The 22,441-nt window shown below is 38.8% G+C and overlaps 1 protein-coding gene across 1 annotated transcript in view; it reads right to left on the bottom strand.

Moving 5' to 3' along the window:
- Positions 1–335: 335 nt before the first annotated feature.
- The window catches only part of LOC131246313 (probable inactive leucine-rich repeat receptor-like protein kinase At3g03770), a 47,352-nt gene continuing 25,246 nt past the window's right edge, over positions 336–22,441 (bottom strand). Inside the window, exon 7 of the mRNA XM_058246288.1 lies at positions 336–798. Coding sequence (XP_058102271.1) covers positions 565–798 — 234 coding nt within the window. The 3' untranslated portion in view covers positions 336–564. The remainder of the gene's footprint in view (positions 799–22,441) is intronic.

The raw sequence follows: 22,441 nt of genomic DNA, 5'->3' as shown, positions 1-22,441 counted from the left end.
GAGTAGAATAATGGCACGTATAGCCCGGCGGATGTAGAATGACACACATGACATGCTGTCATACAATTACAAGATCCTTGCCATCCATCAGGGATGCCTCACCGTAGAGATGCCCCAGTGCAATAATCAGACCAGTCCACTCATCAGGTGGTCTAGTGTACAAAATGGACGGCCGAAAAAAATGGTTCAACCATCCATTTTATTCCATAAACTGCCCCACCTGAAGAGTGTATCAAGTTGATTATTGGAAGGGCATCCACATAATGGGGTGTACCTGATTGACAGCTCAGACCTTTTGAGTTTTTCACAATTCAATTCAATTGTGCATCCAAGCAGAAGAAACTGAAGGTGGAAACATGCAAAATCATGTAATAATGTCTTTTATAATACACTTCCAATGAATAAATTTGAAGGAGAAAGGGAGCATACTCGATATGCCCATTTACATGTTTACAAAGGCCCGAAAGCATGCAATGATGTGTAGACTCCGTCGATTTCCTCTCCTTATCTATACCCTCGAAAGGAAGAGATTCCGAAGGCAAGCTCCTACAATTTGGACCCCATTTACAGCTGGGATATGACTTCAGATCTCTGATCGCCATCTGCAGTCGCCTGCACTTGTGCTGCATACTGCAAGTTCCATAGAACGTCTTCTATGGATGGACGAGCCGATGGTTCAGAACATATGCATTTGTTGGTTATGGAGATTACAATTGATAATGATTCTTGCGCAGACGTCATGAGTACAATCGGGTCCACAATGCGCTTCCGCCCATCTTGGCTATTGAATGATGAAGCCTGTAAAAATATAAGAAGTAAAAATAAAATCACAAATTCAAAGATCTAAGGTCGGACAGCCGAAAAAGAAATCAGTATACAAATGAAATTACAACAATAACATGCGGTGAACTGAAAACAGATTTATTTATTTTTATTATTTTTTTTTTCAAGTTCGGAAAACAACCGTAATGATTAAGGGCCCAAAATTACAAAATCACTGTACTATCTGCCCACACAACAAGATATCTCTCCAAGCTTGGAAGAAGAGGAAGAAAAGTGGCCACAGCCATTTGAAATGTGTTCAAGATTAAACAATTCATAGATCTACCAGTTTTTCTTTGTATTAATGCATCTTGCAAGAATTTGAGACCAAACAACTGCCCGCACATTCGACAGCAAGAAGGATACTTGATTGCATTTACAAAAACCAATAAGCTACAGTATCGCCATTTCTCTCCATAAATATTTTAAGGAAAAGAAAGCCATAAGAGAACCAAGGTGAAACAAAACCATATTTTTGACAAGCGGGGAAGAAGGCAATCTATCATTATTATTACAATTGAAAATGTCAATCTTAGCTCCTTTTCTTTTCTTCTTTTCTTTTTCTTATTTAGTAACACATTTCTCTAACAAAAATAAGAAATAAATCATAAATGGCAGACCACTTCAAGGTGGAGAGCTACTTATCGAATACCTTATAGGGAATGGTTTCGAGATGTCTACTCTTAAAGTGTTGGGATTTGTTCTGCGGAATCACACAGAGATGGATCTAGGATAATAATCCAAAAGCACCAAGCAAATACAAGAGAACACAAAGATTTAACGTGGAAAACCCTTTTGGGAAAAAACCACGGCACAAAGCGACAGAAATCCACTATAAAAGCATAAATTACAAAGAGAAAAGACTCATTGATTCTAACAAGCTTGAATCTCACCCTTGCTACACCTTTTACAACCCTAGAACCCCTTCTAGAAACCATTTTGAATACTTTAGAAAGCCTTAGGATGCTTTAGAAAGGCCCTAGGAACTCCTATTTATAGTTTAGGAAACCCCACTTTTGTACCGACTTGGAATAGTCCAGAAACCACCTTAAATTTATGCAGTTCGTGTGCTGTCTGCGTAACCTTCGACGAGTCGAGGATCACGGAAATTCCAATATACTTTGTTGCTAGACTTCGAGCCGAACTTTCTTGGGCTAGTCGAACATTTTCAGATTTAAGACATCTTTTAACAACAATCTCCACCATGTCTTCAATCTTCAAACGTATAACTTCTTGACCTCTTCTCTTATCTCTACATCACATCATAGCTTCAATCAATGCTTTTTATGCACACTCCGTCCTCCTATTACGCCATCGCCAAGCCCAGAGAAGTTGCACAAAACTTGAACTTCTCTGTAGGAACGACCTTGGTGAGCATGTCTGTCGAATTCACGCTGGTGTGAATCTTCTCCAAAGTTACACCTCCTTCTTCAAACACCTATTGGATAAAGTGGTGACGAACATCAATGTGTTTAGTACGTGAGTGGTAAACAAAATTTCTAGCCAAATTGATAACGCTCTCGCTATCACAATTAACCGGCATGGCCTCCTGCTGAAGCCCCAACTGATTTATCATGCTTCTTAACCAAACACCTTCCTTAAACACTTCCGTTACTGCCATATATTCTACTTTGGTTGTGGAAAGAGTCACCACGGACTGAAGCTTCGACATCCAACTAATTGCTCCACCCGCTAGTACAAACGAGTAACATGAAGTCGACTTTCTGGAATCCACACTGCCTGCGTAGTCTGAATCCACATACCCTACCAACTTTGCTCTTGTCTTCTCAAAAGTTAAGACATAGTCTTCTGTACCTCGAATGTATCAAAGTAACCATCTCACTGCCTCCCAATGTTGCTTGCCGGGGTATTTGCTCACAACACCGATTGCCTGTGAAATAACTGGTCTAATATAGACCATGGCATGCACTGCCAACCGCATTCGAATAAGGCTCATAAGACATATCCTGCTTTTCCTCATCTGTTTTGGGACATTTACCTAAGGAAAGCTTGAAGTGAGCTGCGTAGGGAACGCTCACCGGCTTTGTCTGGTCCATCACATACTTGATTAATACCTACTCAAGGTATTCTACCTGTGATAACCAAAGCCTGCTCCTCTTCCAGTCTCTATGAATATCAACACCGAGAATTATCTTTGCAGCCCCTAGATCCTTCATCTCGAATGTCCCTGTTAACTGAGTCTACAGTACATTGATTTCAAACACGTCATGATTGGCGATCTACATGTCATCAACATACAATTCCAGGATGATGAACGTATCATCGCTCAGTGTCTTGCAATAGACACAGTGATCGTATTCACTCCTAGAAAATTTCTGACTCACCATGAAGAATCAAATTTTATACCATTGCCTAGGTGACAAGTTGTACAACGACCTCCTGCAAACCTTGTTCTCTGCCCCTTTAACTTTGAACCGCTCTTGTTGCTCCATGAAGAACAATACTTCCAATTTCCCATGCAGAAGTGCAGTCTTCACATCCATCTGTTCCAGCTTGAGATCGCATTGGGCAACCAATGCCAATACGAATCTAATAGACACCTGCTATACCGCCGGCGCGAATATCTCTGAGAAGTCAATCCCTTCTCTCTGATCATAACCATTCACTACCCGCCTGGCTCTGTATATATGCTGTATCCTTTTGAAGATCCACTTGCATCCAATTGCTTTCCGGCCCACTGGAAGCTCCACCAGCTCCCATGTGTCGATCTGGTACAATGAGTCCATCAAATCGTCCATAGTCACCTTTCACTTCTCAGTGCCAGGCTCACCTAGAGTCATCTGAATAGTAGACAGATCCCCCTCGTCTGTAACGAGAGCGATATTGGAGTCATCCATGTACCTCGCTGATAACTTGCGATTATGCGGTATGATTCTTCTCACAGGTGGCTACTCCACCTACTCCGTATCTTTGTCTGCGGGCCTCAGGCTTCATGCCCAGCCCGCTCATGTGGCCATGCCCAACTACCACACACGTGCAAAGGTGGAATCCGCTACAGCCACTGCAGCTCCACCTGTTGAAGTACTCCCAATTAACGGGTAAATGTTACCGAATCTTTGCGCTTTCATGATTACGAGTGCCCCCTTAGATACTTTAAGGGCATCATCAAATCCGGTAAACCTGCATCCTATTTCCTCAAGTGCACCGAGAGAAATCAGACTTTTTTTCATATCAGGAACGTGCCTAACGTCAGTCAAGGTACGCTCCATCCCATCAAACATCTTGATGTATACCGTACCAACAGCCACAACATTACAAGCATTATCATTACCCATAAACACTTGTCCACCATCGCACTCTTTGTAGCTGGCGAACTAACTCCGATGAGGACATGTGAAAAAATGCTCTCGTATCTAGAATCCACTCGTCCCTATGATCATCGTATAAATGTCTAATCGTAGACACAGACAAGACAGTACCTTCACATCCACTTGTACTTTCATCAGACGTGGCAGCGTTGGCCTCCCTGTATGAAGCCTCAAATTCTTCTCTTAGATTTAGGATTTGTACAATCCTTCTTCATGCGTCTTTCCATCCCACAATTCTAACACTTTAACTTACCTTTGCCTTTGCCCATGGACTTAGATCTTGACCTTGAAGATGTCGTACCATGCCCAAAATTTCTGCCTCTTATAAACAATGTATCAGAAGATGTCCCTACGCACCATTTATCTTTCTCATGGCCTTCCCTTGATGAGATGAGATAACGGCGTCCACACTTAGAGATTTATTTGTTGTGCACAATGAGTCCCTAAATGACTCATATGATACCGGAAGGGAATTCAGCAACATACATGCTGTTCCTCATCTTTGATCACTTCCTCCATATCCAGCAGTTTGGAAACCAATTTATTAAAGTTGATGATGTGGGCCTCCAGATCTCCACCCTCTGTCATCTTGAAGTTACACCACTGTAACTTCAAGTGTAGGCGATTTTCAGAGGATTTTTTCGCATAGATATCCTCTAACTTCGCCCCATAAACTAGCCACAGTTTTCTCCTTCAAAACATTGTAGAGAAGCTCATCCATGAAACATAAACGGATCGAGGATAAGGCCTTCTTATCAAGGGTATTCCAATCACCATCAGTCATAATAGACTTTCGCTCCTTAAGAGCACCGTCTTCACCTTGCTTGGCTAAGGAACTGATCATCTTGATCTTCTATAACTCAAAAGTTATTTTTCCTTGAGTACTTCTCAATATCATACCTAGTGCTTCCCATTGATGCTAATCCTGTAGATCCAGATCCGTGCCCCAACAATAGCTTTGATACCACTAGTTCGGATTCGTTCTGCAGAATCGCACATAGATGGATCTAAGATAGCAATCCAAGAGCACCAAGCAAACACAAGAGAATACAAGGATTTAACGTGGAAAACCCTTTCGGAAAAAAACCACGGCACAAAGCAACAGAAATCCACTATGAAAGCATAAATTACAAAGAAAAAAGACTTACCCGATTCAAACGAGCTTGAATCTCACCCTAGCTACACCCTTTGCTACCCTAGAACCCCTTCTAAAAACCCTTTTGAATACTTTAGAAAGCCTTAGGATGCTTTAGAAAGGCTCTAGGAACTCCTATTTATAGTTTAGGAAACCCCACTTTCGCACCGACTTGGAATAGTCCGGAAACCGCCTCACATTTACGTAGTCTGTGTGCTGTCTGTGTAACCTTCGACGAGTCGAAGCAGATCTTTGACGAGTCGAGGATCACGGAAATTCCAATATACTTTGTTGCTGGACTTCGAGCAGAACTTTCTTGGGCTAGTCAAACTTTTCCATATTTAAGACATCTTTTAACAACATAAAGAGTCGCTTTGACAAGGCTACCTCATGGAAATTTAAATGATTCACCAAACATGTTGTCATCATTGTGCATAAGGTTACTATGAACTTGTCTTTCTAAATTCAAGATGTTAGGTACCTTTACCAATGCACCGAAAGTCCTAGAATGATGGAATGCATCGAGCCTTAAACCATTAGAGTCACATTACCATGCTCCTCAGCCAACGACTGCAACCCTGTAAACCTTGTAGTGGCTCTTACACTGATACAAGTTGCCCTTTCCACTAGTGGTCCCTTTCGGAATTCAAACACTAAATGTGGTGTTTGCTCCGATACTGACTGTTCAATAACCTATGAATACGGCAAAGACCCCAGAAATGATGGTGTTGGCTCCAATACTCAAGGGCTTTTGGTGTATTTGATAGCTACCTAAAATTTGGTATTGGAGCCAACACCATCATTTCTGGGGTCTTTGCCGTATTCATAGGTTATTGAACAGTCAGTATCGGAGCAAACACCACATTTAGTGTTTGAATTCCGAAAGGGACCACTAGTGGAAAGGGCAACTTGTATCAGTGTAAGAGCCACTACAAGGTTTACAGGGTTGCAGTCGTTGGCTGAGGAGCATGGTAATGTGACTCTAATGGTTTAAGGCTCGATGCATTCCATCATTCTAGGACTTTCGGTGCATTGGTAAAGGTACCTAACATCTTGAATTTAGAAAGACAAGTTCATAGTAACCTTATGCACAATGATGACAACATGTTTGGTGAATCATTTAAATTTCCATGAGGTAGCCTTGTCAAAGTAGCTATCAAATACACCAAAAGCCCTTGAATTAATGGCAAGTGTCAAGTTAGGCCCTTAAACCATTGGGGATCATAACACACCACCACGCTCCTCAGCCTACATGTGGCACAGTGTGGCAAAACCGACTCGGGCCTATATCTTAAGTAGCCCTTTCCACTTCTAGATGTGGAGGTGGCTCAATAACCAAATGTTAGGTACCTATCCAACACACCAATTACTAATGGAACACATCAAGCTAGGCCCTTAAAGCTAGGAGTGGCAATGGGTCAGGTCAACCCACAAGTCAATTGGCCCGACCCACTTTTGAGGTGGGTTTGTGCCAAGCTAAATGGATAGTGGGTCACGCTTAGGCTAAAAACATGACCCATTAACAAAATGGGTCGGGCTTGGGTTGAACCCAACCTACCCATATAGATTATCAATGGGTTAAGCAAAACAATCTGAAACAAAATAAAATAGAAAGGTATAGATGAATTTTTTTTCTTTTTTCTTTTTATGCATGTACATATCCATTTTCTAGGCTACGTTGTGCACATCCTTAGTGTCATATTCCATCCTTAAACTTGACTGGGCTCGTGGCGGGTTGGGTCAAGGCAATCGGGCCCAATCAATTTACAATTAAATGGGTCAGGTCGGGCTTGACAATTTTCAAGTGGGTCAGCTCTAGTCAGAGGCTAATGAGTCATGGGTCAGATTTGGGCAAGAATTCTTTGTCCATTTAGTAAATGGGTTGCGCTTTGGCTGACCCTTACCCAGTCTAAACCCTGCCCATTGCCACCCCTACTTAAAACCATTCTTGGTCCATCTAGCTTATGTCCAGGTAACCCTTCTACCTTGTGCTGGCTCCAGTGTTCCAAGTATCGGTATCGTTGCAAGTTTCATTGGCCGGGGATACGGAAACAATATCGATATCGCCGATAATATCACTGATAACTAGAAATGTGGGAAAACATGGGAAAAATGGAAGATTTTTCAGTGAAACTTCAGGAGATGCTAAAATACACATATTTGCATATTTAGGATTAATTTTTTTGCAAAAAGAATGTATACACAATAAGTTTCCATTTAATGGGGGCTTAAAAGCATGTGTCATCGTAAGAAACATTCTAACCATCCCAATCATCTATCCAACCTTCTATCCAAACATCCATCGATATTACAGAATATCGACAACTCACGATATTTTGCCAAGATCAACAACTAGAAAGGAAACAAAAGATCGTGGTCTTGATATAACGCATGTTGCGATAATGATAATATTGAGATATTATCAATATTAGCAACGACAAATTGAAAATTGCCTACAACAATATGCTCATAAAAAATAAATAATAATAATAATAGATTTTATTTTTTTTTAATAAACAAACTTTTGTGATATCTCTACGTTGGTGATATTATTGAAATATCGTCAATACACTTGCGATACAAGTGTCACCTAGAATTTAAACAGTAAAAAATATTGGCGATATCGATACGTTGGCAATACTAAGCGATACATTGTTGATGCCTGGAATTTCTAATACTACCGGTGTTATCAGTATCACTACCAGTGTTATCGGTATCGCCAAGCTGGAGATAACGATAATATCGGAGATATTTCGATACTATCAAAGATAATTCAAACAATGGCTAGCTCTCACTTCTCCAAAGTATCAATGTTCTTGCCAAGGAAAATGAAGGAGCTTAGGATTCTTTGCATTTAGGACCATTGGAGGGTTAGTATACTCCAATCTTGGAGACTTTTTTTAAGGCTTCAGTCCTTCGGAGCCACAATTTAGATCATTGAAGCATGGTCACATATGTGAAAAATAGTACACAATTTCATAGTTCGACTTTTTCATACTTTTATCTTATATAAAATAGTATATATAATTTCATATTTCATATTTATTGTATAAGCCTATCTCAAATTCTAGGAAATCTCACCAAATCCCATCCTAAATAGGTTGATTTTTTGGGACTCGCGAAAGCACACAGAGAGGAATCAAACAAAGTAATCACAATCGCACAAGCAAATCCAACAGAGAACACTCCGAATTTATGTGGAAAAACCTTTTGCGGAAAAAAAACCACGGCACAAAGCAATAATGCACTATGAAAAACAAAGTTACATGAAATGAAACCTTACCGATTCAAAGCCCCCAAAAGAAAAGCCCTAGCATCTTCTCTCTCCAAAACCCTCTCAAACCCTTAAGCACGTTTAGCATCAATCCTAATCCCGATTAAACCCATATAAATAATATAAACCGGAAATAGAAACACACCGCACAAAAATGTGCGAAACTGTGCAATCCGTCAACCAGTCGAGTCGACCGGTCGAAACGCTTTGATCGATCAAGATGACCTGTCGACTAGATTTTTCAACTTGTCGAAAACTCCAAAAATTGTCCAGAGAGTTTTGCCAAAAAACCGAATATTTTTTATATCCTTCGACCTATCGACTAGACTATTGACAGGTCAATGGTCCCTGTTTCAACATAGATCTGACACATCCGATTTTCAACATGATTTTCTCCAAATCTCCATTATTTTGTCAAAGGGAACCCGTATGCACCCAAATCAAGCTCACATCCATCCAATCCATGCCTCTCCTCTTGGAATGACACCAAGGCAATTATTCAAGCCGATTTGCCCACCCCCCTATATGGAAGGCCCCAAAGCCTCCATGTTGGGACCCAAATACCTCCCTCACAACTTCTCAACTCAAAATCCAACTTGAAAGTCTCAAGACCATCAACTTTTTTTCTTTTTCTTTTTTTACTTCGTTTCAAATCTCCTTGCCATCTTATCTAATTTTCATCATCGCAAAACAATAATACACAGTAGCACCATCAAACAGTCTTCACATAGGACCTCCATAGAAGGCCCCAAAGCCTCCATGTTCGGACCCAAATACCTCCCTCACAACTTCTCAACTCGAAATCCAACTCAAAAGTCTCAAGACCATCAACATTTTTTATTTTTTTTACTTCGTTTCAAATCTCCTTACCATCTTATCTAATTTTCATCATCCCAAAACAATACACAGCAGCACCATCAAACAGTCTTCACATAGGACCTCCATAGCCCACTAAATTTTATCACATAACCACCTGATAATAGCCATTGTAACAACACCAAAAAAAAAAAACCACCCATCATCAAAGTGCCTTCCATGATTGAGAAGCAGAGACAGCAGATTTCAATTCGACAATTCTAGGAAGCTTTCAAGCTCAATTATATTGATCCATTTATTTATGGAGCTTTGCTAAGCACACATGTATATGCAATTAAGCGCATGTATGTTCCACAAATGTGCTAGAATGGCACATAGGTGTCACATCCATTCCATCTAGCAGGTTTGCCAACCTTGTACATGTTTTCCCAAAAATAAATCTGGTCCACTCAGCCTGTTGGCCCCATTACTGGAAACAGGTGGATGTGTTAGAAAACTTACAGCCAAGATTTTCATAGCCATACATTTGTTTTGCAAACTGAGGTCCCCCTGACCAGTGGATCAGTCTCATTCTTGGGCAATGCAATCAATATAGTAGTACCTTTCTGATGGATGGATTGGATCTCGGACCTATCGTGACATGCTGGCACATGAGCTTTATTGCACATGTGTGCGTGTGCTTAGCAGAGCTCTTATTTATGTTATTGCTATTAGTATCCACAAAGTTATTTCAAGCTAGGAGAGTCATTTGATGTTATCCAAATTACTGGAAATTAGTTTCTGATTCAAAACTCATCGTAAGCAACTTTTTTATTTTAATCTAGTTCAGATTTGGATTCAGTTGAAAAGTTTCAATCCAACCTCAAATCCAGAATTAACCACTGAATTGTCCTTTTGTTTCTGAACTCTGGTCTTCTCTGATTACGGATTTTTAATCTATCTTTATAGTCAGATTTAATCGCTCTCTTGAGAATTAGATGTAACCAACTGATTTCAGTTGCTAACCCCTAAGATGTTCCGATTCAAATTCAAATTGTAGATTTTGGGTCTATTAGGTATGAGTTCAATTTCTGATATTTTTAGTTTTAAATTCTTAATTTGTTGAGATTCGTTCTAATCCATTTTCATATTTGAATTTAACCACAGTATACCCAAAACCTAAACTGAATTTCTGACCCTTTTATTTGCCAGATTCTTCATCAATTAAGACTTGAATTCGACTGCTGTTCTTAATTTATTTATATTTGAAATTAGCTGCTAGTTTCAGTCGCTGTTTCATCCAATTGGAGTCTGAACAAAGTTGTTATTTTTCTTTTCAAATTCTCTTTATACAATCTGCATTTTAGCTTCATATTCATTGCACATCTTTGCCATCAATTTCTTTGTTATTCATATAGCACACTCCAGTTGTACTGGGCTGATGCGGGGCCCATGCGATGCATGCATGGCATCCAACCCATCCATCAAATGCAGCAGTGCATATTAACCCCAGGTGACAAAATTCAGGCCAATCCATAAGTTAGATGGACACGCCACAAGAAACGAGTTCAAAGGAGACGCCCACCCTTGATTTATGTGGGGATCTAACTGTGTTGTTTATATAGAGGCCAGACCATTTGGATACTTCATCTGGCATGGATGAAGGGTCAGACCAAAAATCAGGCCAGTTAGCAATCAGATGAGCCACATTGAAAATCAAGGTGGATGTTCCCTCCAATTTGTTCCCTATGCTGTGGCCCACCTCAGTTTTGGATCAATCTGATTTTCAGGACCTAGGTTTAACATAAGGTCACACATCTAATGGACAGGTAAGATGTAGTGAATACATCCCATGTGCCCCACATTTTCCCGGTACCACTAAAGCTTATAGTAAAGGTATTCAATAATGGAAATGGTGGCCGTAACGGCTGTTATGGCCATTTTTTTTGTCTTCTTTTAATAGTATTGACCCCATAATGCTTCCCACCATTACTATTATGTAACCATTTTTTAATACCTTGCTCACAATTGTACTGGTACCACTAGAGTGCACCCATATTCATATTCCAATTTATAATTTTCTCGTTTAAATCTATCCAACAGAATCATTTTAGATTAATTTCAGTTATACTACCTCCAAATTATAATTCAACTTATGTTGAAAATCTGCAGAAGCAAACCCCGAATTCAAATCACACAAGATTAAACAAATGTAAACAAAGTAATCACAAGTGCACGCAATTTTTACATGGAAAACCCTCGCAAGGAAAAACCACAGTACAAAACGACAACGAATCAACTATGAAAGCAAAAGGTACAAGAGATGGAATAACTTACAATGCTGGGAAAACCCTCGTTTTCACCTCCCCAAACCCTAGATTTGATTAGCCCATGATTGGAATAGCTTAGCATACCCTAATCCTGTAATTACACCCATATATATATATATATAGTGTTGCACCCATAATAGGAAACAATCTGCACACTTACGCAGTTCCACACGCGTCGTCGATCAATCAACCCGATAGTTCGATTGATCGAGCACCCATGTTTGATCGATCGAGTAGACCATCGATCGATCGAGCACCCATGTTCGATTGATCGAACATGCTCAAAACAGTCCAGAGAGTTTACACACATTTCTGAATTTGCCTATCAATCGACTTGACAGTTCAATTGATCTAGACTGTCCAAAATTGTCCAGAGACCAATATGGATAATTCAAGGCTGCTGGCTCGATTGATCGACTAGGACGGTCGATTGATCGAACCCCTATTTCATGTAGAAATTTAAGACATCTCATAACAACTTATTCATTATAGGCTTACTTTTAACTGCCAAAATCTTTGTAGTTTGTTGTGAGTTGTGAATTATTTGATCAATTCATTGTAATATGCTTTCTAGTCTATACATAATCCAATACTCAGATTCATCCTTGTGATTTCCAAGTTCCAATTTAATATTCCGCTGAAATTTTAGATCCTTAAAATGGTATAACCTATATTTTAACCATAATTCCTTGTTTCCCAAGTTAGTACAAATATTGGCTTCGTTATCTCAAATACTTCATTGACTTCCCTTAATTTTAGGCACGATTTTCCTCCTATAAAATTTAATTCCCTAGTTAGTACAAATATTGGCTTCCTAGGAACAATTTTCCTTTTTCTTTTGTTTTCTTTTTTGATTTTTTTTTTTGGGGGGGGGAGGGGGGAGGTTTCTAGATGCAATATATTGCTTATTTATATCCTATATGCATGTGAGCATCACAGTTTTTCACAACAAAAAAAAAAAAAAGAAAAAAAAAGAAAAGAAAAAAAGAAAAGAAAAAAAGAAAAAAAGAAAAGAAAGAAAAAAAAAAGAAAGAAGAAGAAGAAGAAGAAGAAGAAGAAGAAGAAGAAGAAGATACTTTTGTAGAACCTTAAGAATTACAACATCGGTCATATGTTTACTATGATTTTAAGAAATTCCAATGTTCTATAGAAGTGTAGCACTTAATAATTAGAATGTATTCATTTTACAATACAAATTTTAAGAAACATTACCATGAAATTGTTGGTTGGCTCTTTCGTTAAGAGTGTCACCTCTTGGGGGGGAGGTTGTGGGTTCAACTCCCACCTTGTTATTTATACTTCTAAACTCATTGACTATAATCAACCTATGTAATAGACAATTAGAAAGCGCTTGATTGTGATAAACCTATGTAATAGCCTATTACATTGCCCATGTGGGAGTTTTGTGCTCTCATTGCCGGTCCCGAGCCTGGATAAACGAGGGTTGCATTAGGTTGGAAGCCGGTGTCAAAATTATGCCATAACTTCCATCACATGAATTCGAACAAAATGACATTATAAACTCATGTTAGGGCGTACCGAAGTTATGGCCCTTGATAGAGTGTGATGGTGGGATAGGATTCATGGAACCGACTCTAATTAATTAGCATAGTGATGAGGACATCAGAGCAACATACCATAGGAGGGATGAGCCAGTCTCCTTATGGCAAAATGACCATTACATGGGGCCCAATTCGCATTCTTAGCCACGTTGAAGACCCCACGTGCATGTTCGTGCATTTTTGAAGACCCCACACTAGGAAGATGCACATGGACTGCATATAGGAGCTTGATGGAACATTGGACGGTTGAATCAAGTGGACACGATGATCAAACCGTTGGATCATCATCATCAGACATCTTGATCATGAACCCCTATGGGCCACGCAATAGTTTAGGTTAGTTTGTTTACATGTTTCATTATGTTTTATATAGATCATATTTGTGTTGAGATTAAGGAGTTAGGAACAACTTTTAATTCATTAAGCGTCTTTATGTTGAGAATTTTAGTTGAGAGCACTTTTTTATAGAAGGTCTTTTTTGAGATTATAAAGGGTTGGACATCCCCACCCTAGCCATGATACATGTTATAAATGAAAGAGATTTCTCTCCTTTTGCTTTGAGATTGAGCAAAAAAAAAAAATCATCCTGTGATTGGATTGGTGATGCGAAATCATGGGGAGTGATTCCCTAGTTATCTTTTCTACTTTTCTCTCTTCTCAATAAGGTATTATCTCTCTCTCTCTCTCTCTCTCTCTCTCTCTCTCTCTCTCTCTCTACTTTCCCCAATCTCTCTTCTTTGATTTTTCTTGTCTCCCTAGAACCCACATACACTCAAACCTTAGCCCATCCAAATCCCTACCCAACCAAACTCTAGCCCATCCACCCCAACCCAAACTACCCCAGGCCCAAACCCGTGTCCGTACGGCCATACGAACACACGTGTGGGGTTGTCCGTATGGACGATTCCCTTCCCCCTTGTCCCTCTTGCTTCGTCACCTCCATTCCCCTCTATTCATTGTCCCTTATTTCAATCTTAACTAGATTTTAGAATCCACAAACCCTAATTTTCAAAATCCTAATTCTCCACCCCTTGATTATCAAAACCTTAGATATCCAATTCCAAAATCCCCAATTTTTCCAAACCCAAATCCCCAAAATATGAAAATCTCTTGTCCCAATCATAAATTCCTAATTCCCACAACCTAAAACCTATAGTCCCAATTCTAGAAACCCTGTGTCCATTAACCTTTAACCCAAAATCTGAAATCCTAACCGAAAACCTTCCAAAACCTCAACCCTAATGTTCCAACCTTAATATCTCTAAGCCTACATATCCCGAACCCATTCCTCACATTCCGTAGCCTTTAACCGCCCTAACATGTCAAAACTCGTAGAAGACACATAATTTCCATTGAATTCATATTTAACCCTGTGCTAGGATGGGGTTCTATCTCCCATATGTCCTAGTTAATCAGTAATTTATGAGATTCGCATTGCGGGACTGTCATAGGCTTGAATTTGGACATGTCATGAATATGAAATTTCTAAATTTATGATAAATTAGCTTTATTTTGTCGTTCCATTGCTCCAACTAATCTGTCTTTTAATTTCATGGCATAATATTAAGTTAGATCATTCTGTCCCACATCACATAGGGCCTAATTGGTAGTGGTGGAGGTGAATACAAAGTTTATAACATTATACATATATAGCAGACATATAGATATTACGAACAATTACTAAACACTTTGAACTTCCAACTTCTCAAAAACGTGTTTCCCAGCTCCTGTTTCGTATAACTAAGCCCATACATATTGATGAGGACATATGAGCAACATACCAGAAGAGGAGGGCTGAGCCAGTCTCCTTATGGCTAGACAACCATTACATGAGGCCCACTTGGCCGAATTCACATTCCTAGCCACATTGAAGACCCCACATGCATGTTCGTACATCTTTGAAGACCCCACACTGGGAAGATGAACGTAGGTTGCATATAGGAGCTTGAGGGACACATCGGATCGTTGGATTGGGTAGACACAATGATCGGACATTGGATCACCATCATCAGATATCCTGATCGTGGACCACGAAATAGTTTAGTTGTTTAGATTGTTTATATGCTTGTTATTTTTTGTATACCTTATATTTGTGTTGAGATTATGGAGTTGGAACAACTTTTAATTTATTAAGTGTCTTTATATTGAGAATCTAATCTGAGAGCGTCTTTTTGTAAAAGGTCTTTTCTAAGACTATAAAAGAGAGATGGGTGTGTGAAGCCCTAATGCCATTATTTTGAAAAAAAAAAAAAAGCTTTGTGTTTTCTCTTCTTCATGTGATTTGAAGAATACTCCATATGATTTGGAGCTTGGGTGTGGTGTGATTTCATTCCCCATTAAATGGAAGTGTGATGCTTCCATCTATCATCTTCCTTCTCTATTCCTTTATATCCAAAAGAGGTATTTTCCCAAAAAAAATCTCTCTTCTTCCCTCCCTATCCAAGACCATCCAAATCATTTTTTCTTCAACTTTTCATCATCCAACTTTAACCCCAACCGAAATCGACCTTTGAAAACCCAAAAACCCTAGCCAACGACCTACACGTGCGAGCTTTTAAGCTAACCGTATGGACAACCGCTCAATCATTTGATTTTCCCTTGCTTCCCCATCATCCATTACCCTACCCTAAACCCCAAATCCCCAATTTCTTATTTTCCTCAATTTCTAAAAACCCTAATTCTAAAATCTTCAATTTACATGAACCCTAATTTTCCAAATTTCATATTTTCCCCTTCCTAACCTTAATCATAAAACCTACAAATTTGTCCCTTGAGTGTGGGACGTGCTTATGATAAATTGGAAGTTATATCATTCCATCGAGCCTAGTTTTAATTGATTTATGTGATTTCTTAGCATGTAGGTATGTGATTTAAGTTAAATTAAATTTTATTTTCTATTGTTTACTCTTAATTACTTGGTGAGTAAGCATCTTTTGTTAATTGAATTATTTTATGGACCCTTTCATAATCTCCACATTGCATGCTAGCATTAAATCATGTGTCATGCATCACATATCCACACTTTTACAAAAGAATTAATCACCTAATACTCAAGAGAAGCTTCCATCATGTATGTGGTTTATAGATGATGTGGTACTAGTAGATAAGACTGGTGGGGGAAAATGCTAAATTGGAGGCTTGGAGGACTATTCCAAGTATAGAGGCTTAAAAATAGCCGAACCCCAAACCATATTTGGAAGGCAACTTTAATAAGACAGTTTCTTTTGAATTGTTAATGTGAATAATTATAAACGAAAGGATTTAATTAAAATCGATTGCAAAGAGATTCCTCACAGTCACTTGTTTCATTACCTTGGCTCTATAATTTAATGGGTTGAGAGATTGATAAGGATGTTCTAATATAATTAAGTGGAGAGGTGCCTCTGGAATTCTTTGTGATTGTTTCATGGTAGTGATACTCAAGGAGTTGATTTATAAGACTATTATCTGATTGGCTATCATTGTTGTCATGTGCGGCCGCACATGCAAATATGCAATCGCATTTGCACATATTTATGTATTGATCGCATATGCGATCATATATATTGCAAAGGATCGCATACAACATATGCATTTTTTTTTTTTCAAAATCCGAACTTTTTGCCTATAAAAAAGGCATTCATACCCCTCTATTTGCATTCTACATTCACTTAAACTCCCCCTCTACTCTCATACTTTCAAATATTCAAATCCCTCATTCTCTCTTATATAATTACATTCTCTATCTCAACTCTCAAGTTCCAAATCTCCAAGGCCCAAGGAAGATTCAAGTTCAACACTCAAGCACTCTCATACATACATTCTTCATTTCTTCTAATTCTATTCTTTCTTTTCAAGGAAGATTCAAGTTCAATCATGTGTTCAAATTTCCAGTTTCAACAATTTGATTCAAGCACTCTCTCTTACATACATATGAGTATTTCTACACTTCTACATTTCTATTTCATTCTCTCTCTATTCTCTCTGCATACATTACATATGTTACATAAAGTCATAAACATTCTACATTTCCCCCCTCTTTCTCTTACATTTTGTTTCAAGTGTAGACTATAAGCTACAAACCTACCTACAAGTTACAAGTACAAGACAATAGTGACTCAGGAGTCAAGACTAGAGTGAAGAAAGTCTCAACTCTCAACTACAAGTCTACAAGACAAGTGAAGATTGAAGAAAGTCTCTAATCTCTATTCTCCTTCTCCCTCTCTCTCTAATTCTCTTTCCTTTTTTTCCTTTCTTTTATTTTGTCGTAACTTATAAGTGTGTAAGCGACCAAGTGTAACTCTCCCTATTTCCCACTCTCTCTCTCTATTCATTATCTCTCTCTCTCTCTCTCTCTCTCTCTCTCTCTCTCTCTCTCTCTCTCTCTTCTTTCATTTGTTTTATTCTCTTCTCTCTCTCTTTCCCTATCTCTACATTCTATCTCTTTCTATTTTTCTTCTCTCCATTTCTTCTCTTCTACAAGAGTACTAGTGGAAGTGTCAAGTGTGCAAGTGTAGCTCCATCTCTCTCTCTCCAACTTTCATCTCTAATCTTTACTCATCTTTACTTTAGTCTTTAGTTTTTAGCCTTTACTTTTGGTTTTTAGTTTTTAATTACAAGTTTTCTTCCGAATTTTCCCCTTTGAAACAAATCGAATGACCCGGGTTGGAAGTATGGGCATTATCGTAGTACTATGGATAGGATTCATATAGTATGTGAGTTATATGGGTATTTGGGTTCCGGTGGCATTATGCGGCACAAGCAATACCTTGCACATTTACCGGGGTCAAATGCAAAAGCATGCGATAAAATTACTCTAGAAATCCGAAGGGAGCATGTAGTATATGAATAAACAATTGAGAAAGAGAGGCGATAGTGCTTTATGTCAAAAGGAATATATGGAACGAGATGTGTACGAGGATATAAACATAGTTGATGTAGAGGAAGCTAGCCCTACCCTCCTACGTCGACAAGCTGATCTAAACCACCACCTATCTTGAAAAGAGCTCGTGGGCATGGGCTCATGGATAGATGGCGTGGACCACACCGCGAGGATATAGTTGACAAAAGAGGTCAGAGCAAAGGGCCGGCTAAAATAACTTTAAAAAACCGGTATAAACAAAAAGATAGGAAAACCACTATTCAATACATCACTAAGTGCTTTTAGCAAACCAGCATTGCTTTCAATGCAATTAAATAAAAAAACCTTTAAAGTTATGATTGAGGCAATAGGTCGATTTAGACTTGGGCTTAAACCCCCTTCATATCATGAAATGAGGGAAACATACCTCGAAGTCAAAGTTAATTGCACACGATCCTTCATAGCCAAATAGATATGGTTGTTCACTCATGGCTGACAGATGGACCGATAGATCCGATCGGTCTCTCATAAATTTTTTGGTGAATTGTCCAGCTAGGACAATGTTTTAAAGTCCGTATATGCGTCGGCCCATTCTCATACTACTTATTACTTATTTCATTTACTACATAGTATAGTTGAGGAAATGGGGGAGGAATACGTTGTCTAGGTAATTACAGATAACGCAACCTCGTATGTAGCTATCGATCATCGTCTTATGGAGAAGATGTGTCGTTTATTTTGGACCTCTTGTGCGGCCCATTGTGTAGATCTTATGTTAGAAGATATATGTATGTTATTTTAAAATGTGATTGCAAGGGCAAGAAGAATCACGGTCTTTATGTACAAACACACCCTTCTTCTCAGTTGAATGAGAAAACACATTGGGGGTAAGTCCAGCAGTCAGCCGTTTTGCTACATCCTTCTTAACACTACAAAAATTAAATAGAACATATATATATATATATATATATATATATATATCTATATATATATATATATATATATATATATATATATCAGAACTTAGAAGCTTTGTATTGTCGACTGATTTTACAAATGGGCCTTGGTCAAAGAAAGCTAAAGGGAAACAGGTTCAAAAAACAATCCTTTTGCAAAAAAAAATTGACACAAGTGGTGAAGGCGCCAAAAGCATTTGAGCCCTTAGTCACTATGTTGCAATCAGTGGACGGGGATGAGAAGCCAACAACGGGTTACATTTATGATACAATGGAGAGGGCGAGAAATAAGATTCTGGACTACTTTAATTATAGAGGGCATGATTACAAGCTCATTATAGATGTTATAGATAAAAGATGAGGTAGCCAAATGTCATCTCCATTGTATTCGGCTACCTACATTATCAACCCAACTTGTTTATTCACTTCACCCGATCCAACAGAAGCATAGACTATACATATAGTTGGTTTTATTGACGTGATGAAAGAATGGTTCCAGATAGAGAAGAACAGGACGAATTCAGCTCTGTTGGACTTCTATACAAAGAGTGAGGGCATATTCTTAAGGGAGATCGTCATTAGGCATCGAACAATGAAATTGCCCTGTAAGTAGTATAAATTTCTTGGCTCTCTTACAAATAGTTTGTTCACAACATGATCTACAAAGTTTAACCTACTTAAACAGTTTTTTCAGCTGATTGGTGGGCTGCTTATGGAGTGGACCCGAATAGGAAGGATCCAGCTCTAAAGAAGCTGGCCTTGAGGATTCTTAGACTCACATGTTCTACTAGCAGTTGCGAGCGCAGCTAGAGCACGTTTGAGGTGACAAGTTTGGTAAAAAAATGAAAATGTTAATATGTTATAGTTTGGGATAATTGTAACTTATAAGTGTAAGCTAAGATAATGCCTAATACACTTTCTTTCATACAAATTCACACTAAGAAAATGAATTGCCTTGAATAAAAGAAGCTCAACGACTTGGTATTCATCTAATACAATCAGAAATTGTTAGAACGATTCCAGACTAGGACAGAAAAGCTTGGTTTCTTTGACGTTATCTGCTTAGATGAGCTGAATGCAGATAATGAGTGGCTCCTAAAGATGAAGGAGCTGGAGAGAACCTAACATGGGCCCAAGTTGAAGATGTTGCATATGTATAGACACTTGAAGAAGCTACTTCTACTTCCACTCGAAAGCGAAGAGGGGGCGTGTAGTAGCAGTCATCTCGTGGAAGAGATTGATGAGATAAAAGAATGAGATGATATGATCAAGCTGAAGATCCACCGTTGGATGTTTATGAAGTATTAGTACATATAGATGATGAAGAAACAGAAGAAGAAAAAGTATAAGTGGAAGAATGAGATGACTCCAATGATGATAGTGATGACGACGATGGTGGTGATCAAATGCCACAATGGTAAATAGATCAATGTATATAGCATTTAGTATTATCTTGTTAATGATTTAGTGTATGACTTGTAATTTATAAATTATATTTCCATTTTCTACAATCAATAATAAATAAATGGCTTCTTCATTTTGTTGTTATTGTTAGTTACTTGTTATTTCTTAGTTCTTACTTATCAAGTTTAATTGTTAACTATATTGTTGAATGTTGATGACTTGATGTTTTAATCCACTATTTAATTGATTTTATTTCACTCAAATGTATTTTAAATATGTAAAATTAGTTATCTATTTACATAGGAAAGTTTCCCCTACTTTCTTTTATATATATATATAACATTTTTTCTGATTTTTTCACTATTTTTCCGATTTTATTTTATTTTTTTGAAAAAAAAATGCGACTGCATGTGCGATTGGGCGATCGCATTTGTGCACGGGCATATGCGATCGCACACGATCGCATCGCATTTCGACAACATCGTCGGCTATGCTACATGAAGAGGTGTTGAACAATTAGGAAGTAATGCAAGCAAAGAAAAGGCATTATAGAGATGAGTATGTTTAGATGGATGTACATAAAGACTATGATGCAGGACATGAAATTAAATATGACATGCAAGATTTCAAGCTTTAGATCATACTAATTTCAAACAATCACAAAATTCCACGTCCCACATATGATCAAACATTCAACAAGGGGAATCTACGAGGTCCAAGCTCACACAAGTTTAGGACTGGATTAAATAAAATTATAAACTAAACAATACCCAAAGGAGTGTAAGATTCATCCAATCTTGCAAAGGATTGTTCTCCAATTTAAGAGATTCACCATGTTTCAATTCGGAGGAAAATCTAGGGTTTGCAAAAGTTGGAAATACTTGGAATTTGGGATTATCTAGGGTTAGGGTTGGGGATTTAAGGTGAGAGATGAGAAAAAGAAAAATAAAATCTAGAACCTGAGACGATCCATGCGTGTGGACAGCAACCTGGCCCAGGCGCACGTGCTTGAGTCCCTGTCTGCACGTGTGTGCAGCCCACAGAATCGGAAAACAACTCCTAGAGTTTGGTCGGCCAAGGGAGGCCCACTCTCACACCAATTTTCGTGTCGATCCGCTGTCCAGTGTGTGCGTGGTGCTCCGCCGAAGTTTTAGCCCCTCTGGTGGGCTAGAATATGAAAATCTGTTGTGGAGGAGAACTTGGGCATAAAAACAAAGGTGAATCTGAAGATGGGAGGGCTATGGAAGATGATGGAAGTGGAGAGTAGGAGGTGGGGAGATTTGGGATGGTTGTGGCTTCGCACCATGGTAGTTAGCCCTTCGAAAAAGGGAGGGTTTCGCACACAATTAACTTCTTCAACTCAGAGGGATAGAGAAGAAGAAAAAACGCAGGATTTTATTCATAAACTTCAATGAAAAATACCTACATGGGGTTGCCTATTTATAAGAAAACCCTAAACCCCCAAAGCCGCGCCATGTGCACACACTAATATTTAGAGATGAAGTAACAAAAATAACAATTAATCTATGTAATCAAAACCGTTCATGATGTTTCTAATAATGATAATAACCAAAACTCAAAATCCTAGATCATCTAGGGTAGTGGGCCACGATCATGAGATCCAATGGTGGAATCCACATGATGATCGGGTCCACTCCAATGCTCCATAGCATAGCCCCCTAACTAAGAGGTCCTCCATAGATGTCGTCGTCGATCCAGATCAATAGTAGGGCCTTCCTCCTCCTTGAGTACGTGCGTAGGGTAGGGGGCGTGTGCGTGCGCATGATGTCCCCATCAACTCTCCCCAACTGCAAAGGTTTCGCCACTAACGAAGCAAAATTCTTGAACCGCTCCAAGATGTCAAGATCAAGTTTCTAAAGCTCTTCCTCAGTGAGTCACGTACTGTCTGAAGCTGGGCGTGACTTCCACTTGACCAGGAACTTTTAAAATCCACCGTCCAATGTCGATACTATCTGATGGTCCAGAATATCCTC

Source organism: Magnolia sinica, chromosome 5 (genome assembly GCF_029962835.1).
Source record: "Magnolia sinica isolate HGM2019 chromosome 5, MsV1, whole genome shotgun sequence".
In the NCBI taxonomy this organism is placed as follows: Eukaryota; Viridiplantae; Streptophyta; class Magnoliopsida; order Magnoliales; family Magnoliaceae; genus Magnolia; species Magnolia sinica.
This window is presented reverse-complemented; position numbering and strand designations above follow the sequence as displayed.